Below are 24073 nucleotides of genomic sequence, written 5' to 3'. Positions count from 1 at the left end.
TTTTGGACAGACGTAGGAGGGTGTGGCGTCGTCGAAACGAGCGCTTCCAAGACGTTAACGTCATCAGACATGATCGATTTGGGGGTGGTTCTGTTATGGTGTGGGGAGGCATCACTGTTGCTGGAAGAACGACTTTACATGTTGTTGCAGGGCGTGTTACAGGCCAGTACTACCGGGACAACATCTTGGCAGTCCATGTTGTGCCGTTCGCACGACGTCATGGCTGCCGTTTCATCTTCCAGGATGACAACGCAAGATGTCACAGGGCCAGGATCGTTACAGGTTACCTCCAACAACAGAACATCACCACATTACCTTGGCCAGCACTGAGTACCGACCTCTCCCCCATCGAGCATGTCTGGGACATGCTTGGACAGAGGTTACGTCAACGTCAACAACGTCCTGCCAATGTCCAAGAACTTGCTGCTGCGTTGCAACAGGAATGGGACAATCTGGACCAAAATGACCTTAGACGTCTCATTGGGAGTATGCCACGTCGGATCAATGCTTGTTTGGCAAACAGAGGAGGATTTACCCGTTACTGACTTGGTTGTGATGCTGTGGTATCTTTGCTGTTTGACCCCGGGTATCATTTTACCCTTATAATGGTCAGTCTGTGCCTTACTTAGTCTAACGATCATTTGGAATAAATCGATGAATGTGAACTTCATTTCATTTTGTCATTTGTTTCTTCGTCAGTTTCATTAGGTGACTTTAATAACACTTAAAAATCAAATATCCCCTACTTTTTTTGAATAGTATATATGAATTGCTAATTTTGTACTTTGTTTTCATTATTATATTGAACAACTATCAAATAGATCGAATGAAGAAAGTAGGCTAAGCCTATGAATGGGACAAAAAAAAGAGAGTTCCACCCATGTAAATGTTAACATGCACTTAAATGAAGCCTTTACAATTAGAAATTGAAGAAGAGCATAATGCAGACATATCGCCATAATGATAAGAGTTACCATAATGCTTGTTGACGAGCTGTTAAATCCTAATACATTCATTTTGCTTAAGGGACAAAGTATGTAACAAAATTCTAATAAATGAAAGTTAGAACATTTTTCTTGATAATTATCCTAAACACTATGTAACTATGTTCATATTTCGTATAATTGAGTCTTTGTTTGCAAGGTTCCCATAGATAAAATTATGAAGGGAAAAAACTGTTGAATGAACATTTTTTAAACTATAGATGTTAATTGGTAATCAAATGAAAACTTGTCAATATCATACGTCAATCAATACTGACATATGACTTGTTAACAAGCTTGCTAATGAAGCTATTGTTTTATGTATCAAAGAGTGATTGATGGGTGTTCCAGATTTATTTTTGACATGATGTTTCCAAACAAGTCAAAATTTCGCGATAAAACCCCAGCATTCATCTACAAGTTTCTGTCTACCAAAATACAAATTTTAATTCAGGGATTGACTAGTGATTAAAAGAAAAATTTTAAAAAGCCCATCTGAAAAAAGTGCAGTTGGGTGGTTTTATCCCCCACTTGTACTTGACAAGGAGTAGGGTTGCCTGTCCATTCTTGTGGGTTTTTGTGTCAAATTCTAGGATACTGGCCTCTCGACTAGACTGTCCCAGGTTCGACCCCTTCCAGTGACAGAGAAGAACCATTAGGATTTGTCTAGCTTGGTTTTCATAAAGGTGGTGCCGGTGGGGCTGACGAGGAAAGTGTGCCTGGTCATTCATATGGTACAAAAAACCAAGGCCCACATTAGAGTGCACATAAAAGAACCCTTGGTAGTTGGAATTCGAAACTGGGTCGATTTCCTCCTCACGTATGGCACGAATAACCATTGAAATGAAAATGACCATATGTTAGTCTCAAAATGATGGAAATGTTGTTGACAAAAATATTCTTTGCATTACATACCAAACTGATTTAAATCCCACAACAGAATATGGATTCTATTGACTAATCTCGAGCCCCATACATTAAAACAAACAGAAGCTTGTTGTTGTTGAAACTAATTATAAAATAGCGGAGGAAAACGACAACAGCGAGGCTACAGCCATTTCTATAAGCCCGGTCGAAGAAGAAAACACAGGCGATGACTTCGAAGAATTTTGTAGAAAACTCAACAGCTCGGAAGACTCCGTAGCAGCATCCAGTCTCGAGACACCTCTAGAACCTAATCCGTCGGATCACCACGTAATACCCAATGACTACCACCAGTTGGATTTTAATAAAATTTTGGAAGAGTACAACATCACATTTTGAAGAATGCAAGAGAATCGTTCCGTTATAAATCAAGAACTTTTTTTATTTATTTTTTATGATACTTGTATATAATGTTAATTTGTTCAATCACCTTATACTCATATCATCCCACCATGTTACCGCGAATTGAGCGGTATATATAACTTTTTTCCAAAAAATTTCAAATTTTAGTATCTAAATTCATATTCACATGTGTTATCATGTAAACCTTCTTCAATAATCATGATCACTCCCAGATGATCACGATTAGTCTAATTTACTCAAAAAACATTCTTAAATAATCCAATTACGTCATAATCGACTAGTATAAATACCGCACGCTTCGCTCCATCCAACTCATTTACTGATGAAGGACACCCAAGTCCGAAACGTTTAAATAAATTCAACTTTAAAATCTACTAGTTCATCTATCTTCACTGGTTTGAGGGGCCACCATTCTACTTAATTATAAAATACATGTAAAAACCCCCTTAATTTGAAACTCTATTATTCAAAAAATAAGATATCATTTATGGAGTTCATGTTTATAATAGACTATATTTGATTAGGAGGGCTGTAAAAGTTTTGCCTAAATTTATCAATTAAAAATTAAAAAAGATCTGTTACATTTTTGCCTGACCATGCCTTTTTTGGTTCACTTGTCTAATCAAATTTTGATTGAGCTTATAAATATAGATATTCTTAATAATATAATAAGTGTTTAAGTCTATTACAGTATGCATATTTTTATATATAACAAACTGTGTTATTGTTTTTATTACATGAACTTTAAAACAGCTGTGTTACTTTCTATAATTACTGTAGTACAATTTATTGATTTAACACATCTGCTTTTGTTATTTAAACTCTTAAAATATGATATTTTCCCAACATGGATTTGTCTGCTCTATAATAATATAGCTTGATGATTTGAAATATTGATAGTAGCCTATTATTATTAGCTATATGTAGTACCATTGTTTATACATTTCTTTATGCAGCCTTGAATTAATTCTATCTGCCATAGAATTGATTAATTATTGGAACACACTTCTGCTCCGCCATTGTTGTTGAAGCACATTTTGAGGTGATGTCCAATTTTGTACTGTGGAATGGTTCCAGAGCTACAAAAGTATTGATTTTTTTTGTATGAAAGATGTCTAGCTTGTATTTATTGAGAAAATTTGTATTAGGTTGATATATTAGTGTTGTGAATTCTCGATTCAGGCTACCAAGCTTATCGGCAAGATATAACACCTAGCATTGTTATTGTTGTCTTTATTTCTCCATACATGTATGGTGCTATATTTAGATTGGTAAGGTGGAATTGGTCAATATTAAGGCAGCGGTCAGATAATCAGCTATATGGACTAGTGTGGGTTAGCCAATGGAATGACCAGGATTGAATTCTGTTTATTGATTTTAGTTGCCCTTGTCCTTGAGTGCAAATGTCAGTTTAATGTATGCACTAGAAACAATCTATAGTACATAGCTAGAGTAAGAGACAACTAGCTAACATCAGTTTAACTGTGATTAACATCACTAAGGTACCACTCTAACTACCATATTCTTCTTTAAAACGATAGTGATGCTAAGAATCTAGAGGGCACCAGCATCTCTGCACATGCTCAGTGGATATTTGAAGACTAAGCCATATTGTGATCTAAATTAGAGACATGATAATTATTGGTATTTTCCAGGTCCTTTGCTGCAGGTTCTCAATGAAAAAAACAAATCAAACCGGGGACGTTTAGGATCCTTCAGCTCTTCCTTCAAGGAATCCAAAAAGGAGGTGGTGCGACAAGTGTTCCTCTTCACCAATCATATGTTACTGACACACCGAGCATCCAATGGTCGCCTCCATCTTGCTAAGGTATGGTCATCTTCTCTTGTATTAGTGCTATTTTTCTCACAAAATGGTGTCTTCACTGTCAATTGCAGTATCAGGTTTCACCAGACAACAAAAATCATTATATTATGGAAGTTCATTTAGGTTGGTGGATGGAGGATAATTTACGGTGGAAGCCTGATATAAAACTGTATTAAGGTAAGGTAGTGTAGAATTATTATTACTATTATTAGAGTCATTAGAGGACCTTAAAGATATATATATCTATATATATATAAATGGTAGGTTTCTATGTGATATAATATTCATATGAATTGTCTTTGTTAATTGCTGACACAGTTCTATGACATTAATTATTTACTGCAATACAATAGATTGGATTAGTACTACTGGTATAGAACACTCTCACTCAGCACATAGGTAACATCAATAAATGTCCTTGCTTGTTTTAGAGTTTTCCAACAGAGCAGGTGTGGGGGTGGTTGATTAAGTAATTAGTTTCTGTATAAAAACATTTCTGGGTATTATATCAGGTCTATTACTATTAAAATATGACACTCGTCACAAACCCTAACCCTGGAACAGTTGTCTAACATATTTATCCAATAAACATGAACTTAAACATAAGCACATTGCCAACAATCTAATTTTAACATTACTGACTCAACTGATCTAGCTATTAAACAGTTAGACTTATAACACTGTCTAAATCTATTGGAACTGTTCTATCGAGGGGGTGGATGGTCAATTGTTTAATGTGTGCGCACTGCATCATAAGGTCTGTCATTGAGTCAACTGGCATGGTTTCGATTCCCCGGTTGTACGTGACAAGGAGTAGGGTCGCCTGTCCAATCTCGTGGGTTTTTTCCGGGTCCTCCGGTTTCCTCCCACTGCTAAAGACCCCTATGCGCAAACGAATTATTGAAATAAAATTTAACCATATTATGTTAGTCTCGAAATGACCTAGTTTGTGTCAAGTGGACATTAAACCTCATTGCTCTCTCTCTCTTACTGAAGAGGGTTTGGGTAACTGAATGGGTTAAAGTGTCCGCTTTAGATCATAAGGTCTGTCATTGAGTGTCATGGTTTCAATTCCCTGCTTGTACCTGACAGGGCATAGACTTGCCTGTCTAACCTCTTTGGTTGGGTTTCCCACTGCTAAAGATCCCTACGTGCAAACGAATTATTGAAATTATATTGAACCATATTGTTACTTCCGAAATGACCGGGTTTGAGTTAAGTGAAGTTTAAACCCAATTTCTCTTTCTGTTTTACCAATGCCTAGATTATATGATATTTTGAATTATGTTTTTAATCTCAAATCTGTATTTTAATATTATTACAATTAGTAGTTAAAATAATATTCTGTCCATAATAAATTAATTACTGGTAATCTGTCAGTTAATTATAACTTAATACAGGCAGGTAAGTTATTGATTGATCTGTTAATTCTTTATCAGACTTAATCCTTCAATAATTGTATGTTAATGTCAGCACTTTCTTAGTATGTTATTTGGATATAAAAAATACAGATGTATGCGATATTACCCTTGGTGGAAGTGGATCTTAGTCCCCACAAATGAATTAGATACATCATGAGTTGGAGAGAACAGCTTAGGAAACTGAAAAATGTGAAAGGTGTTAGATGTTCATTTACAATAATACCTTATCCATCCGTCCATCAAATATTTTATTTCGTCAAGAGACAAATACGCCTAGTACAATCACCTCAGAAACTTTGTGCAATGCGTCTTAGCTGTTTTACCTACTTTGAGGATAATCACCAAAACACTTTACGAAATGACCTAATATAATTGATTCAACAAATGTTTGAGAAGTAATTCAGATTCTTTGCCATTGTCAAAAATGTTTATCAAAGTAAGAATTATTAATGGGATGTTTTTATATTTTGATACATTGTTGCAGTGTTAGGCTATTTTTAGAGGTGGGTAACTTGCATAACAAAAATGTTCTGACAGATATATAACAGACAACGTTAGAGGATGTATTCTGGTTGGTAATTTCTTTTTTCAAGATTATACATATAGATAACAAAATAATATTATTATTAGCAAAACTTTAAAGGACTTATAACTCTAGTCTTAAAATAGATGAAAATGGGTCTAAAAAATATTAATGTAATCTGAGTATATATAAAGTGATTTACATTCAATTTTGTCATTCTTAACCAATTATGTTCGGTGAACAGTCCAAATTAAACGGCAGATGTTGCCGTCTGGTCAATCCATTCTTCATTCTACAGGTTTTTTTAATTGTTTCTTCTTTTTTTTTTCATTTGTGATTCAGCAATTTCTAATTACTTCCACAGTGTGTTCTGGGATAATTATTTCTTTGTTCATTACAAATGGCACTATAAACCATTATGACCATGGGGGTCTCTGAAGGAGTGTAAGCAAACCAAACTTAATAAGGCCACTTTAAGTTGGGGGGGGGGGGAAGTTCCGGGAAATTTTTGGTTCCGTGGCACATGCTAGAATCGATTTGACGTAAATCTGAGCCATGGCATACCATACATTGACATTTGATTTTTTTTTCATTTTCTTAAATTCATGAAATAAATAACACAAAGATGTATTATTTTATTAAGCTTTCATATGTATTACATATGAAAGCTTATTGTTTCCGTTAAGATTATTATTATTATTATTATTTTTTATGTGTGTTTTTCCTGCAAATCTTATATCTCAGAATCTAACTGTAGGATCTTTCTGAAACTTTGACCTACCCCCCCAAGAATGGGTGGTGGCTTTGGAATGAATATATTTTTAAACGTTTTACTCATCCGAAATCACCGAATTTTACGAACGAATGCATTTGACCTACATTGCTGTAACTTTGTAACTATTTGACCTATTTTACTATATTTTTTTTTCTTTGAGTACATTGAAACATTTACTTCAAATCTGCTATTTCGGATTTTCGAATTTCGAAAATTCGTCGCTGTGATTTCGAACCGGAAGTTGAAACCAACTTGACAACTTCTTTAATAGTTGCAAGATTTTCATGAAATTTAGTATGTAAGTAGATCTTACCGATGTGACTTGAAAGATGTCATTAGAAATTTTCTAAACTATCCCCCCTTGATGAAATTAAGGATCAAAGTTTTTAAAAAAATCGACGAAATATAGGTCAGATTGCCTTGAAATTTTTTTTCTGTACTAGCTAAGACAGTACTGATGTGTACACAAAATATGGAGTTTGTTGAGTGAACCGGAAGTGCCACCATCTCAAAACGTGAAAAATCCATAAGGCCTTTGCAATATTTTACTTACAGACATAAGAGTTAAATTTTCTGAATCCTTGAAGGATAGCCTAAAAATCTATCGGATTAGAATTTTGATTTAGGTCAACTGATGGACGCCATTTTGAATTGAAAATGAAAATTAGTGAAAAATCCACATTAATGGGCTTGAAAACATACACAATTGGTCGTGGCTTAGAGAATATGTCTCCTATTACCGAAATTAATACATTTCAGGATAGCCCGGATCATAGTCGAATGTTTGGTATTTGAATACGCTGGAACCAAAGGTACCATGAGTACCAAATTCCGGCGAGGAACTTTTCACGTTGGTACCTAGGTACCCTGAAAATTTCAAGGTGATACCTGCATTCGTTCAAGTCATTTGTTCTTGGCACGGTTTCAGGTCACCTGCCGTTCGTCTAAGTCAATTTACGGCTTCTATAAGGGGAAAAAAGTGGAATTTCGCCGCAACACCGGCACCGATTGTCTAAAAACCATGAAATTTGGACACAATACGCCCATTATCACCCCAGACTCTGTGCTTTACCCCCATTTTGATCCCATTAAAAAAAAGAGTTTTAGCAAAAAAACGATTTACGGAATTTAATATTGGTTTTAATTAATTTTGAAATTGCAAATGCGAAGGGATTTTATCACCTCTTCCATATGTGATAGGTATTAGTACTTTACATCCCACTTCTACTCGTTGCCACTGGTAACCTTTGATAAAACTGTCCTGTTTAAATCGCAATACATGCTTAAAAGTATCCATGTATCAGTAGTGTACAGAAAGAGTACTGTTCATTTCTGATACAAGGATACTTTTAAACCGTTTTAGATACCTATCAAGCAATCAGTAGCGGACGTTTAGTCCGATCCAGATCGCAAATGAAGACGATGGCTCTAACCAATGTACATGAAACAACTAGTCAAAATCATAGTAACAAAACAAAATGGGGGGAACTACATGGCAGTTCAAAAACATATACAATGACATTAAATTAACATAACAACATATTACAAAAATCAATTATTATACATATCAATTGGCATCTATTTTATAATTTGGTTTGATTTATATTAATATGCAAAATATATATATTAGAATATTGAATAATTATTTTAATTAATTGTGATGATAGAAGGCGCAGTTCTCTTGCTGGACACTTCACAGGCATTGATAATAAGCAGGATGAAAAAAATGCCTAGAAAGTCATAAACTTTATTACAAATAAATTTCAACGGAAGAACCATCCGCCGATGCATACTTTCACCAGGAATGACCCACATTTCGCATTTCCTTTACACTACATTTAATAATATCGCAGTCCTCTACGCCATAGATAAGATGTTTTGACGGTGTGGTCTAAACAAACACGTGATTGTTTTACGCTCAGAGTATCATAGCAAGACGCACGTGTAAATACTACTCAGGTCGTCTCTCCACAGCGAAATCATTCTACCATGAAATGTAACGTGAGGCTCAGAAAGGGATAAATAATGAAAGAGCAGAAAGTATTTGTCACTTTTCGGTTGAAACGACTCGATGATAAATACTATTTTTCACATGTTGGTTCACAATACTCGATAGAAATGTGATGTAAGTAACTTATTAGCACCTTTCCTCGGTGTATCGGTGAATATCAGGACAGTTTTGGTCGGGGGCCCCGATTGTCTGAAAACCATGAAGTTTGGACGCAATACGCCAATTACCACCCCCGACTCTGTGCCTTACTCGCATTTTGATCCGATTAAAAAAAAGAGTTTTAGCACAAAAAAAAAAAAAAAAGATTTTCAGAATTTAAATTTGGTTTTAATTAATTTTGAAATTGCAAATGCAAAGGGATCTTATCGTCTTTAAAAGACTTATGAGTGCAAGTGAATTACAAAGATTTATCATATATTATGATTGAGTGCAGTTAAATACCATAAATAGACAAGAATGTAATTTATTTTTCAGTACATCTTCATCATTGAATTTATTTTTATTTAGAACCTGGTTTTGAAATTTTTTACCTAGCCAATGTCTAGTAGGTGTGATTAACATGTCAAAATGAAGTTTCCTTGAAATCCCATTGTGATTAGATTTACTTAATTTCATATAAATATAATTGATATAATACTAGTACTAAAATGGATTTCATTTTTTATTTTTCAGCATTACGGGAAAATATCATTAATTGACTGTACACTTGTTGAAGATCCTAACTCAGATATTTTCTTTTTTGATGAAGAGAGTAAGTACATGTATGTTATATATTGGTTTAAAGTTGGAATTTTGAATATGAATCGCCTTATTGCCTGAAAAATAAATATGTCCCAGTTGGACATTTGTCAATCCATGTATGACATGTCCAGCATATACGTCTGAATCAGTGATGGGATTTCGCCTGTATATTCCGGACATGTCCGATGCTATTTTCCAAACGTCCTAAATTGTCAGACCAGGAATATGCCCAATCAGACATCAATCTACCACTCAAACTGATTATTGTCGATAATAGGATGGATTGATTAGGTAATTAAGTGATCAACACGTACTTATCGTGTTATACCACCTATACACCTACCTTGATTAACTAGTTAATCTGCCTTGACTTAATCCTTTATCGGACAATTCATCAATCCAATTCTGAACAGAAGTCATTACATCTCCTTTGTCGGACTATGTATCAGTACAATAAGAGTGATTATAAACTTAATCTATGTGATTTCTCCATTGACAGAAGTTTTAATCTCCTTGATGTCGGCCGACAACACGTAGAAATTAGTCATCTGAATACACATACAATGCTAATATAAAGGATTTGAAAACACGCCGAAGCTTGCCGGGATATGATTCATATCCAATATATGTATGTTATAGGTTGTTAATAGTGTTCATTAGTGCTCTTATTTAGTTCATATTAGTTTTTGCTTACTGACTGGCACTATGGAAGAACATGCCCAAAATGTCATCATATTTATAAATTCATTTGTTGTCATTGTGGGATAACCATTGTCCATGACATAACATTACTACCGTATCATACTAAGCAGCGAAAGAAACGTCAGGTTGGTATGTTACTCTGAATAGACGTATTGCATAAAACTTGCCAAATGTTTTTATTGTATATTTGTGACCACATCTCTAACTTTACCTGAGCTATAAGTCTCCTTCCCAAATACAGAATTGAACCCAGGAAATGTTCTCAAAAACGCAACCTGACTTCTAAGGGTAATGTGTTCTCCATGATTTTCATGTAACTCATGCTGCACGTGCTGTTGTCCGGGACCAGCCCTATAAAACGCACCCTCATACCTGGTTGAATCATTCACACGACAACGTCTGCAGCATGCCACGACTCATGACAGCTGAGAGGAACCAGGCGCTTGGAAGACTCAACGCTAGCCACACTGTCCAAGCCGTTACCAATCACTGCCAGGTCATTGTTCGGACCATCTACAGGCTTCAGCAATGCTTTCAGGCCACCAACACCACACTGACCACAGATGATCGCCCCCGAACTGGTAGACCAAGGGTTACCACAAGGCGACAAGATTGCCATGTTGTGCGAGAGCACGTGCAGAATCCCTTCACACAGGCATTTGAGACAGCACATCAGACAGTGGGAACACACGAAAGACTCATCAGTACAGTGCGCCGATGTCTCACCAGAGAGAACATCCATTGCCGTAGACCTTACCGTGGACTGATCCTCACCCCTGGCACTCGACATGAACGTCTACAGTTTGCCCAACAACACCAGGGAGAGGAGGTGGCATCACAGCAGTGCGCTACAACGATCAAGCTCTCAGACCCCACGTCATTCCACATTTCGCACGTCATCCAAACAACATTTTCCAGCATGACAATGCTCATGCCCACACCGCCAGACTTACTCGGGACTTTCTACAGCAGAACGATGTCAATGTTATGCACTGGCCAGCTCTTAGTCCAGGCTTAAACCCGATTGAACATCTTTGTGATCAAATTCTGAGGATACTTAATAATGTCATACCAACATCAAACATATCCGATGGATTGTGCCAGGCTTTTCTGAGAGTGTGGTTCCAGGTGCCAATGGCTTTCATCAATCGTCTGGTCCACTCCATGTACAGACGCTGCGCTACTGTTATTGACACTCGTGGTGGACACACCAGATACTGATGTATAGACTGTGTACAGACTCTAAACCTTCTCGTAATGTCTTGTAATTGTGATGAATTAATCACTAATGTATCCACATACTGTTTACAAAAAATTGCTTTGATCCATTTAGTAATTCGTTTTCTAGAATGATTTGATTAAAGTGCCCCACTGATTTTGAAATCGTACTGACGTTTTTTTTGCGGTTTAGTATATATGGTGTTGAGTGTATTGGTGATTGCATTGTGATTCAGTTGATATAAGGTCTGCTTCAGACAGGTGACATCTCAGACAAAAGATAATCATGTTGACTATGATGTTATATTCTATTTGATATCAAGGTAAATTGTTTCAATAGCATTTAGGGATCCACAGTGGCCCAGTGAAAAAAGCACCGGCTCTCTTACCTAGAGGTCCTGTGTTCATCAGGATTTTCCGGCAAGGTTCCACCTTGTCAGTGTTGCAGGTTGGAGGGCCTAGCAAGAACAATGTCTAGCCATTTGGATGGTATGAAAACTGAGGTCCTGTGTATACATAAAAGAACCCTTGACAGTTGGAATTCAATTGCTGTCCAGTCAAAATTGACCTCATAGCATCCTGTATGGCATATGCACATCTTCATTAGCTGGGTTGGTTCAGAACAGTGACATTTTGACTAAAGATTTTCGACTCTTTACTATTATACAAATGGTTGGACGTTATTTACATTTAAACAACACTAACAACTTAATTAATGATGACCATTGAATTTTATAGACTAGAAAATTCTATTCATAATATTTGCTTAGTTACGTTACCAGTCAACGTTCACAAAATAGAAATGGATAAAAATTAAATTAAATTTTGTGGGTTTTATTTTTCCAGCATCATCTTTAGATTCAAATCTTAGTATTGGCAGCCAGACATCTGCAGCAAATCTACTTCAAGCACCTCCCTCTGAAAAGGATGCTAAAGCAGATTACAATGGTTTAGATTTTCGTATAATTATTGATTCTAAAAGTGGTCCACCTATCACCATAACATTGGTTGCCTCCACACTCCATGAAAAAGCTGCTTGGTGCAGTGATATCAGTCAGGTAATAAATTTATTTCTAAAAAACTAATTTTTCTCTCTCAAATGTCATTAGTGGCTATATTAGGAAACTATTTTTCCTGAAATTTAACAATAATTAAATAGCCAATTGTTGTGATGTTGTCATGTATTGCCGTCCAGGCTTTGGTTGATCTCTAGTGGATCCTGTCTGCTGGAAACAATCGACAAGTTTGGAACACATGACCTCATGCACACATGTTATTATTATGATTTGATGCTGTTACATTCAGAATTGCCAGTCTTTAGTGTTTCTCTTTCTCTAAAGAGATTTACCATCATCCTTTTATAAAAGTGCTGTGTTTCAGTCACTGTGCCTCAGTATAATATAATAGAAATATCACATTTTTATAATATGACTGTGCTCTTTTCAGTGTATAGAAAATTTACAGTATAGTGATCTCCTGAACAGCTCCATGAGTGAATCTTCTTCCGTCACCATGCCACAGTCTGTCAGGTTAGTTATCAATGGTTACTTCTGCTTCCTTTTTTCTACTACTACATATTGGAGTTTAGAGACAGTACTTAATAAGTAATGTATTGATAATGGTAGATAAATGTTTTAGTTTACTTTAAAATTCTAGCAAATAGGCTGCAAATTTTCTTTTGCTAAAGTGAAGTTCAATATGATTATTTTGAGTCCCGCAGGAAATTTATTTGTCATGTTGATATTTTGATACCATATTACAGATACATACACAGTACTGAGATATGGTGAGTCTTAATAGAAGACGGCTCTGTGTCTTAATATTGCTTGCATATATAACATTATTATTATTATATGTACTATATATAATATATTGCTTGTCTGTATATATAGATATATTAAACCAGTGTACATGTATCACTGCACCAACCCATTACTAACAAACCTACTTCATTTTTTTATTTAAACTTTTATTGAATAAGCCTGAAGTATGTTTTAAAGGGGAAGTCTCAGATTATTTTAGGTAATAAAACAGTTTGATTCTGTATAAAACTCTCTTTGAAACATTTCTCTTTGTCCTTTGAAAACACATAAAGCACTGTGTCACTTTTTGAAAAAATACCAATTTTCAGTTACTATGTGGGGTTGACCATAAATTCTCAAAATTCTAGCCCCATCTATATACTTGCCAAGGTTATAGTGATAAGTAATTGTCATAACTATCAAGTCACTCGTGCAATTGGACTATAAAATTCCTTAAATTGGTTACATAAGCCAGTTAAGCATATCCGACAAGGTAAATAGGCTATTACTTCACATTTTGGTCTTTGATTTGTATACTTAAACCCACTTTTATATATGCCTAAGAAATCTGGGACTGCTCATTTATTACCCTTACAATTAGCCAAAAAATATAGTCTTTAATTTGGCTCTGTTATATTGTGACGATACACCATTTGAAGATGTGAACATCAGTTAAACGTTGACCTACTCTTAATTCCAACAGGAATGTCAGTTTGGATAATTATTACACATCACATAAAAAAACAACATGGATGAATTACTTGCTATCTTACCTTTAATGAATCGTGTATTGTAAATTATTATTCAACACCTTGTATATAGTTTCAGTTATAGTGTTAAGTAAGAACAGCAGACTGTTTTAATGACTTTACTATATATATATATAACAGGTGGTGTGATTAAATCATTTGTTGCTAATTACTAATTGATATTTGACATCTTTGAAACAAATTTATGTTGCATTATAAAATAGCCTTTGTGACTTTTAGTATAAGTATAAAATGTGTCAAAAAATGTTGTACCTTTTAAAACATTTTGGATGGTATTATGCCTCCCTAACCCCAAACGGACAATGTCATACTATCACAAGAGCCATATTAGGTCTATGTTTACCTATACAGCTATTGTATTTCATACTATTATTGTCTTGTGTAGGAGTAACAAGAGTTCAATCTACCTCTATAAGCTCTCACGTCTCTTTATAGTCATAATGTTTATTTTATGCGCCCCAATCCTCAAAATATTGTGATCTTGCATTGTCATCATCCATGTCAGACATCTGCAATTATTTGTCCACACTCTAAAATACCAGATTTTAAAACTTACTGATAGTGACAAGTAGGATCCTTTCTATTTTATTAGAGATGAAGGTCCTGTACGCCACTTTTAATCGTACTAAAGTATATGGATTGTTAAAGCTCTGTTGTGAATTTCCAACCCCGTCTAGAATGTACGCCATGTTGCATCACCTATTGGTAAATACCTCCGAAAAAATAAGATAAGAATAAACTGTTGTGGCAAAAGTTATCAGAATGATCAAGATTAGTATCTGATTATGCTTGAGGTGGGGCAGGTTCAATTAAGTAGAGAGAAAAAAGTGCCATGTTAAAGGTGTTAGCTCCCAGTGTAGATTGAAGTTAAATTAAGGTGTTGATTAAGCTAATATATTTTAAAATAGGAAACTATTGGTTTGAAAGTTCAGGAAGTGGTACTTGATGGTTTTCAATTTCTCAGTTTGAAGGAATGTGTTTTAAAAAGGTTGCTCAGATGATGGGGAGATTGGGAGCTAAAAGCTACTTCCCCCCAACCCCCACCTCCCACCTCTTTATCATAAGTGAGAACCATAAGAATCTTTTAGAAATATGAGGGAGCAGCTATTATTTTTGTGATTAGGCTAGCACTACCTCAGTTGAAGGCAGTTGAAGTAAAAGGGATTGTAACATTTCTCATATTAAAAAAAAATCATTACATTAGAGAATTATCAGTTTGGATTAACTTGAAATTGTGAGGTAACGACATTCCCCTTCCCGAACAAAGTTAGGGAAGGCTGTTCTCTAGCATTCTCACAGTACTACATCATTGAATACATGTTAGACTGCCTAGGACTATTATCCTTCATCCTCTTCTGTAGACAACCAGTTAAATATGCAATATCTAGCACATACGCAGATAGGACCACTTATGAAAAAACCCAAAGTGCCTAGCCCCCAAATCTCCTCATAGTTATATTAGTGCTGCACTAAGGACTGTTTTGTGTTTAATCTACTAACTAGTCTTTTTCCCGTGCTGTAGTTTCATTACAGAGAGAAGCTAATTTATATGGTTCCAGTCAATACCCCTCGTACTGCAACTAATAGTATTAGTAATAATGCAGTGGCTGAAACTCGTATGAGTGCAGACGTTAAAGATCATCATTATCAACCTGTGACAACAGTAAAACAAAATATGTCCTTTACTTTGACTGAAGACCAGCATTTCAAGGCCTATCATAATTCAGAGGCAGGTAATCTTGGACATCCAGTGCATCCATTAGCTTAAGGTTTGCCTATTCGATGGCTTCGTTCTAGCAAACCAACGAGTACCGTCACTTCAGCCTCCATGGAATCGAGGCCCAAGATGGCATTCCCCAGTTTTTTGTCGGAAGAAAACAAATAAGCTCTTGATAAACGGATTGGAAACAATAGTTTTATTGATGATTTGGCACCGAAGGGCAAATGAAGAAAACTTAACCCTCAAAACAATGGTGTTTACAATGACAGCCACAACGTCAACAGGGGTACTTGTGATTATGATGGTGAACGCAATTATGTTGATACCCGTGACAAGGAGGAAATCAAATCTTCAGATCTAGATATTCCGAAAAATCACAGATTCTCTGAGGCTTTTCAAAAGACTAAAACCAGTAAACCAGTTTATGACACAGTGGCCTCTATGCTTACTAGGACAAGCACGTCCCAGGCTGACCCTGATTTCCTTAAATCTGTCAAAGATAAGTACCTCCGACCGAATAATACTCCGTATGTCACTGTCGCTACCATTAACAGTGGAGTTTATAAGAAAATGTCTCGAGGTCAGAAAGAAAGAGACCACACTTTCCAGCGGTGGAATTTATGCAGTAGCAGGTTTGGCAGATTGTTTAAATTCACTGAAGTTAGAAAATCCTGCTAGTGACGAGTTGGCCATCTTAACTAACATGGCAGAAGATGCAAGTATTCTAATTGGACATTCATCTTTTCTTTTATTATCGTTAGCCAGAAGAGAGAATCTCAAACATTTGTTTTCTAGAGATTATAAAGATCTGTGTAAGAAATTGCAAGATATCACTGCTGAACTATTTGGCAGTGATCTTGTAAACTTGTAAAGATATCAGAGAAACCTCAAAAGTGCCATTCACAGGATCAAGTTTTCCATCTTTTTCCTCCACTAATTCCTTTCGCAACAAATCAACAGGTTATCAGAGATCAACTTACTCTACACCAGCTTTGCCAGAGAACAAATACCAAGCCAGATGGAAATCAGCTAAATCATTATCAACATCAAAAAACTTCCAGTGGAAAAAAAACAACAGGAACAAGAAATGATAAATGCTGGGTCCCTACGAAACAGTTTAAAATTTTGTAGAAAGCTGACATACGACAAACAAGTTCTCAATTTAATTCAGGGTTAACACATAGAATTTGACACAATTCCTTGGCAGTCACAACCAAAGGTCACCCCTGTACCGAAGAACTTGATAAAAGCAAATATTTTCCAATTAGAAGTAGAAGCCCTTTTGAATAAAAGAGTAATCATACCTGTTCAGCCAATAACAGGGGAATATCTGTCGAACCTGGTTCCTTGTTCCCAAGAAAACTGGCGGAATACGTCCAATTATAAACCTAAAGCCACTGAATCAATATGTAATTTCAGCACACTTCAAAATGGAGACTTTTCAGACTGTTTTGAGTTTAATTCAACAGGGAGATTACCTGACAAGCATAGATCTAAAAGATGCTTACTTCAGTATTCCAGTATCTGTGGAAGATCGAAAATTCCTGTGTTTCATGTGGAAAGATCAGCGATACGAATTCCATTACCTTCCATTTGGACTAAAATCAGCACACAGAATCTCACCAAGGTCACCAAACCTCTATTAGCTTATCTACGAACACGAGATTTTTCAGAAGGCAGGCTTCGTTATAAACGTAGAGAAATCTTCCCTGTACCCAAAACAGGAAATCATGTTCCTAGGTTTTCACATCGACACGATATCTATGATTATATCCATAACTCACGACAAAGAAACAATGATTCAAAAGGAGATTCACAACCTACTGAGCTGTATAAGTTTAACAATAAAACAAGTTACAAGAGTAATAGGATTATTGGTGTCAATTTTTCTGGCAATCTACCAAGGCCCCCTTCATTACCATCATTTAGAAAGAGACAAATCCAGGGCACTTCTTCAAAAGTCTCTTATCAGGCCACAATGTCGCTATCAGCCCCAGCAGTTTTGGAATTCAGTTGGTGGACTCTGAATTTCTCTCTAGTGAATGGCAAATCAATACATTGGGGAGCAGTGATGAACCAAACATGAGTATCGGGCTGATGGACAATAGAAGAGGCCAAGTCTCACATAAACCTACTAGAACTGAAAGCAGTTCACTTTGCCTTGCTAACCCTTGCACCTTCGATGTTCAATCTTCACACATACATGTACAAGTACAGATGGACAACAAGTCGACAGTTGCCTATATCAATCACATAGGAAGGACGCACTCTGTAGACCTAGATTAGTACCTTGGAAACTGATGACAGCCTATGCCTTTCAACCCCTTCAGTCTAATCCTAGGTGTAGTAAACAAGGTACATCTGGAAAATCCAAAAGTGATGTTGATAACTCCATACTGGACAGCTAAACCGTGATACGCCCAATCTCTACAACTGTCATGCTATGAACCAATTTTGATACTAAAACAAAAGAACCTGCTCTTACTTCCGCATGATCAATCTCAAATCCATCCATCTGAGGACACCCTGCAATTAATTACGGGCACAGTTTGCGGAGACAGTATGGTAATAAAGAATTTTTGGAACAAGCTAAACACTTACGAATCAGCTTGGAAAGCTTGGTTATGCTGGAATAGTAGAAAACAGTTGGATCCCTTTCCTTCATCTATAGTTCAAGTCATTGAATTCCTAACCTATCAGTTTAATGAAGAGAACAAATCCTATAGTGCTCTTAATCCATACTGCTCTGCATTATCATCAGTGCTTCAACCAATTGATGATATTCCAGTTGGAAAACATCCAACTGTTATCCAGTTGGAAAACATCCAACTGTTATCCAGTGTATGAAAGGTGTGTTCAATGTCAAGCCATTTGTGCTTAAATATTGTGTGACATGGGATGTGTCTATTGTGTTAAACATTATCAAAACCTTGCCATGTGATTCTAAGCTAACTTTAAGAGAATTATCTCATTAATTAGCTATCCTTATTGCTCTGCTTTCTACTGATAGTGGTCAATCCATAACGTTAGTAGACCTAGAATATTTATCAGTCCTTCCGGACAAAGCTGTCTTTGTTATTATGGGTGCAACCAAAACTTCTGTGTTAAATCCACTTAACTACATTACAGTGAACAAACACTCAATTTACAAAAGTGTAGTACTTTGTTTATTTCCTTTGTAAAAGCACACAATTACTGTTGCACGTTGGATTAAAAGTGTGTTAATTAAATCAGGAATACAGGGCTTTAATGTGCATTCCACTTGCTCAGCTTCAATCTCTGCAGCCCTTGAAAGTGGACTATCCATTACAGATATTTTAAAACCAGCAGACTGGTCTAGAGAATCAACCTTTAGTAAATTTTATATCCGGAAAACTGTAAATGTTAATTTTGGAAAGTTTTGAATTTCACAAACAATTAATGATTTATTGTTCCAATTAATGCTTTATGTTATTATTCCAATTAGATAAATTCTGAAGATTATATTAATATACAGCAATTTTCTTTGAAATCTGCATATTTAACTGGTCATTTACAAAAGAGGATGAAGGATAATTCTTAATTAGATTAGGGTATACTTACCTGAAGGATAATTGGAATTATCTGAATCCCCTTGGTAGCCGAACAGTTAAATCCCCCACCCCCCTTATTTTCCCTTCCCATGTTTTATGCCTACTTAGCTTGCAATTTAATAACTATGAGGGGATTTGGGGGCTACACTTTGTTTTTTTTAATAAGTGGTCCTTCTGGCATGTGCTAGATACTGCATATTTAACTGTTCGTCTACGAAAAGGATTTGGATAATTCCAATTATCCTTCAGGTAATTAAGTATACCCTAGTTTAATTAAGAATTCTCTGCAATATTGCACATGTTACAAAAAAGGCAAAAACTGTGAATGTCATTATTCTAATTAAAGCAGAATTTACAAGTGTAAAATAAAATAGGTTTAAATTACGCGGTCAGTATAAAACTGATAATATTTATAATTGAACTTTATAGAAACAAGTTAAATATTGATAGAAAATGTCCACATTAAATATTCACATATCTAGAATATGCACTTTAAACTAGTTGTCCTTACAATAGCAAATGAATATATAACATTTGAAAAACAACAGGTTAACATACATTAAAAATGCAAGAGCTAAATCTGCCTATTGCAGGTCTTTCTTTGGGCCTGAAATATTATATAAACTATTAGTTAGACATTTATTAACATGAAAAGACCTTAATCAACTCTCGATGCCATCTTATATGTTGGATTTTCACTGGATTTGAATCCGATTTGCTATTCAACGCCCATTGATGATTTAATCCAAAAATGAATAATCGAGACTATGTTTTTTATAGTACTGACTTTAATAATGATTATCGAGACTAGGTTATATCTGGGTTCAATTTGACTGAAATTTTCAGCATATTCCCTTTACATTATCTAGTTTTTAACTATTATAATGAGAACTGCCAGCTCTTTATCTGATCTTCCATAACACCCCTTTAACCTCCTCAAAAGAGTTGTGGTATCAGATGTTCTAGAAAGGGAAAGCATAACCTTGCCACATGCATGACACCTGCCACTACTCACAGTACCTTATCAGTAGAAAAGGAAAGCGATTCTTCTGTTTATCATTATATATCTCATTTTAAATACCAGTTACTGGTAATCTCGTAATGACGATTAATATACTTCATTTGAGTGAAATGATGTAGCCTTAGAAGTGTGCCTGCTTTTGGCTACCCCAAACAGATGTACCTCCTCAATAAACAAGGAAGGAAGTTTATCCCAGCATCAGCTAAAACCCTGGCTACACCGCTGAGACACCTAAAGCAAATGGTGATTGGGATCTCAGAAAGTCAAATTATTTTCAGCATTATTTATGATCATGCTGAACCTATATTTATGAGTAACATTTTGCATGAATATTTAATAGTAGACTAGACTTGGATTAGATAATAAGTTGTGCTAGATTTAATTGTCTTAGATTTAAGCATGCCGTTAAAACAAATTTATTCTAATATTTATGTTAGATCATTTCATTTGTAATATAAATTATTATCATTTCTGATTTGAACACAAGGTATCACTGCCCGAGGCTTCCTGAACCATACCAAGTTCATTTTAATTTGAGCATTTTCAGAAATATGGAATTAAAGGCCATTCATCATGTTAATGCATGTCAAAGTAAAAATAACACATCATGTTCACCGTGTAGATGATTGGAAGTAATACCACAAACCCATCATATAACCCAGGATATATGATAGTATGATGTTATAGCCTTGGTGGCTGGTTGTTGTTGATTTCCTTGTGTCAGTACATGTCCAGCCTGCAATCATGCCAAAAATCACATATAAGCTGCATTATGTCTAGTCAGCACTTCCAGTCAAATTAATGGTGCATTTTCATTACTTCTCAGTTAATCTACATACTGGGTTTCTGGAACAAATTTCACCAACTAGCTAAGAATTTGTTTTTCAATTTTAAACCAAACCCTTTCCAGCCTGGTCATATAGGTTGACTAAGTTGGCTTAGACGTAATTATTCTTAGAGAGTTAATAAGTTGTGCAAAATATATAACTGTATAATAGAAAACAGATAAAAAATTTGTTTCTGTTTAGTTTCTGCAGTCTTGTTTACCCTTTTCCTCTCCGTCAGACATTTCACAGTAAAAGTATTTCTTCTTTATTTCTTCAATATATAACTCATTCCTTTTTCCTCTGAAACTAACTATTAGATCAGACTGCCATAATTATCTATATATGAATCATGAAGTATACTTTAGCCTATGAACTTACGTTAGTATATTCGATTTGACAAGTTACAATAATGAACCAGATAGTTTAATAGCAAATCCTTTTATTGTTGAAGGAATATTATAGTATGTGTCTAGGTATATAGATATAATGAAAAAATGTCCCCTGTTAAATAATCGTTTGCTCTTGTTACAATATTTCTGAGGCATTATGATTATGACAGTGGTCTGGGAATGGTAATGTCCTATAGGCGCTGTGTAAGGTGTGTTTCTCTTTGTATAGGATAAAAACAAATCCAGTGTACTGGATATTTAATATTTAAAATAAACACAGCTGTCAAAGCAAAATCATCGGTTTTCACACATAACCTTTGTATTAAATGATTTAAAAAAATGTATGTCTCAAAATAACCTAGATCATTATTATTATTTGGGGAGCCACGGTGGTTATGTGAGTAAGGCACTGGCTCACTTACCACCAGAGGGTCGGGGGTCCGTTCCTGGTGTTTGTGAGAAAGTTCCCTAGGATTTTCCAGCTGGTTTCCCCTTATCAGTGGTGCAAGATGGAGGGCCTGACAAGGAACAATGTCGATTCATTCTAAAATTGTGGTTGTGCCAGTTGATTGTTTTTGACATCAACCAACCAATCTAATCTGTTGAAAATTATTTTCTTGGTGATTAGCATGATTAATAATTTATGTGTCCAATTGTAGGTCAGATCCAAAACTGTTTCGTGATGATGTGGATATTAAATTCAGTCGAACGCTTAACTCCTGCAAAGTTCCACAGGTAAGCAATTTATGTCAAGTATGTAATGGGGGTATCAGTTCTATCCTGCCAGTGCAGCCCTTTTGAATCCATTTTACTAAAATTAGAAATAATATAATGTTTCTGTGTTTTATCCATGAGTTATTGGGCTGTTAGGGAACTGAATTCACAATTTTTCAAATCATGCACTCATTGATGATGGAGATACCACTGTCCTGACAAGCGAATAAAGTAAGTGTTAGTCTAAGAAAGACTGAAGTATTGTGTTGATGAGACATTAATGGTGATTTCCTTGGTATTACAGCAATAAACAAATTATTGGTCCTTCATGACCCAAATATGGTATTTATGATGGATACATATGGCCATGGATATACAGAATGCTTTTTGTTTTAGGAAAATTAGTTTACATTTCAAAATGGCATGATTCTTTTTTTCAGATTCGTCATGCGAGTGTGGATCGATTACTGGATAGACTGACAGACTTGCGGTTTCTAAGCATCGACTTTCTTAACACATTCCTGCTGACATACCGTGTCTTCACTACTGGTCAAACATTACTAGAAGCTTTAAAACGAGTTTATAAAAATCCTGAAGCTAGTAATTTAGACTCTAGCATGTGTTCTATATCTGCTCAGTAAGTCTATTAGGGTACAAATTAATACAAATGTGCAACAAGGGCAGGGCAAAACAATTTACCCAATATTACTCAACACAATACTAACACAATACTAGCACAGTACTACCAAATACCACCACAAACTACTTCATTGGGGTCAAATATTTACAGAATACTTCAATTTTATCTATAAACAATGAGTTAATTTGCGGAAAACTTGCAAGTGTGAAGGATTATTTCTCATCATTTTATTTGTCTGCCTTGGTCACACAGATAATAACCCCATACTACTAAAATAAACCCCAATGATATAAAATAATGATCCATTACTGATACAATTAATAGACATTCCAGTTTACCCAACAATTTTTGCTACTTTTCCTGAACTGAACTCATTGATATTTAGAAACTACTGGACAACATGGCCTTTTCATTAGCCTAGTGCTCTCAATTTTTCTACCACAGCTTAAAGATGCATTGTGTAAGATTTAAAGACAGAGCTAGCCGTTCTTGCTATATAGATAATGCAAAATGAATATATTGAAAATTTAATTCAAATTACTTTATTCTGAGCAAAGTTATTGCTGTTTGAAGTTTTAACAAGATGTGGCATAGGTTGTTTATTATCGCAACAACCTACTTGTTATTCGAGGCTTGGCCTTGCTTCGCTATTTTTAAATTGAATCATTAAATGGTGACTGCCACTATTAAATCCTTAAATTGCGATCCTATTTTAATCCATGTAAATTTCCACCATCCAATGATCTAGAGAGTTGATTATAGGCTTGGCATGTGAATAAATATCTTAATATTATTTTATATGTATATAACTTTTGAATACCTGCAATATGCATCTTTTAAAATCCCTGCTCACAAGTGAATTGTTGTAGGCCCACTTAGGACTAAAAGTGATTAAATTTTAGATTAACAAAGACCCAGATGTCCTAATTGAAAGCTTTCCAAAATCATTTGTATTAAGTGCGCTAGATCTTGTGATTTCCTACAGTACATTTGATTTTGACGATCAATCAAACGTGTGGTTATGGGTATTAAAGTCGGCCCAACTTACGTTAAGCTCACACTTGGATATTTAGAAGAGATTTGGTATCATCATATAAATATTAGATTTGGCACAATTTAGTTTTTATATCCA

At 35.3% G+C, this 24073-nt stretch overlaps 1 protein-coding gene across 1 annotated transcript in view; it reads left to right on the top strand.

Moving 5' to 3' along the window:
• Positions 1–24073, top strand: part of LOC126818232 (ras-specific guanine nucleotide-releasing factor 1) — a 173135-nt gene that overhangs the window by 136697 nt on the left and 12365 nt on the right. Inside the window, exons 10-16 of the mRNA XM_056100398.1 lie at positions 3926–4098; positions 9498–9576; positions 12333–12544; positions 12933–13015; positions 13249–13272; positions 22247–22322; positions 22742–22938. Coding sequence (XP_055956373.1) covers positions 3926–4098; positions 9498–9576; positions 12333–12544; positions 12933–13015; positions 13249–13272; positions 22247–22322; positions 22742–22938 — 844 coding nt within the window. The remainder of the gene's footprint in view (positions 1–3925; positions 4099–9497; positions 9577–12332; positions 12545–12932; positions 13016–13248; positions 13273–22246; positions 22323–22741; positions 22939–24073) is intronic.

The sequence above is a fragment of the Patella vulgata genome, chromosome 4, assembly GCF_932274485.2.
Source record: "Patella vulgata chromosome 4, xgPatVulg1.2, whole genome shotgun sequence".
NCBI lineage: Eukaryota > Metazoa > Mollusca > Gastropoda > Patellidae > Patella > Patella vulgata.
This window is presented reverse-complemented; position numbering and strand designations above follow the sequence as displayed.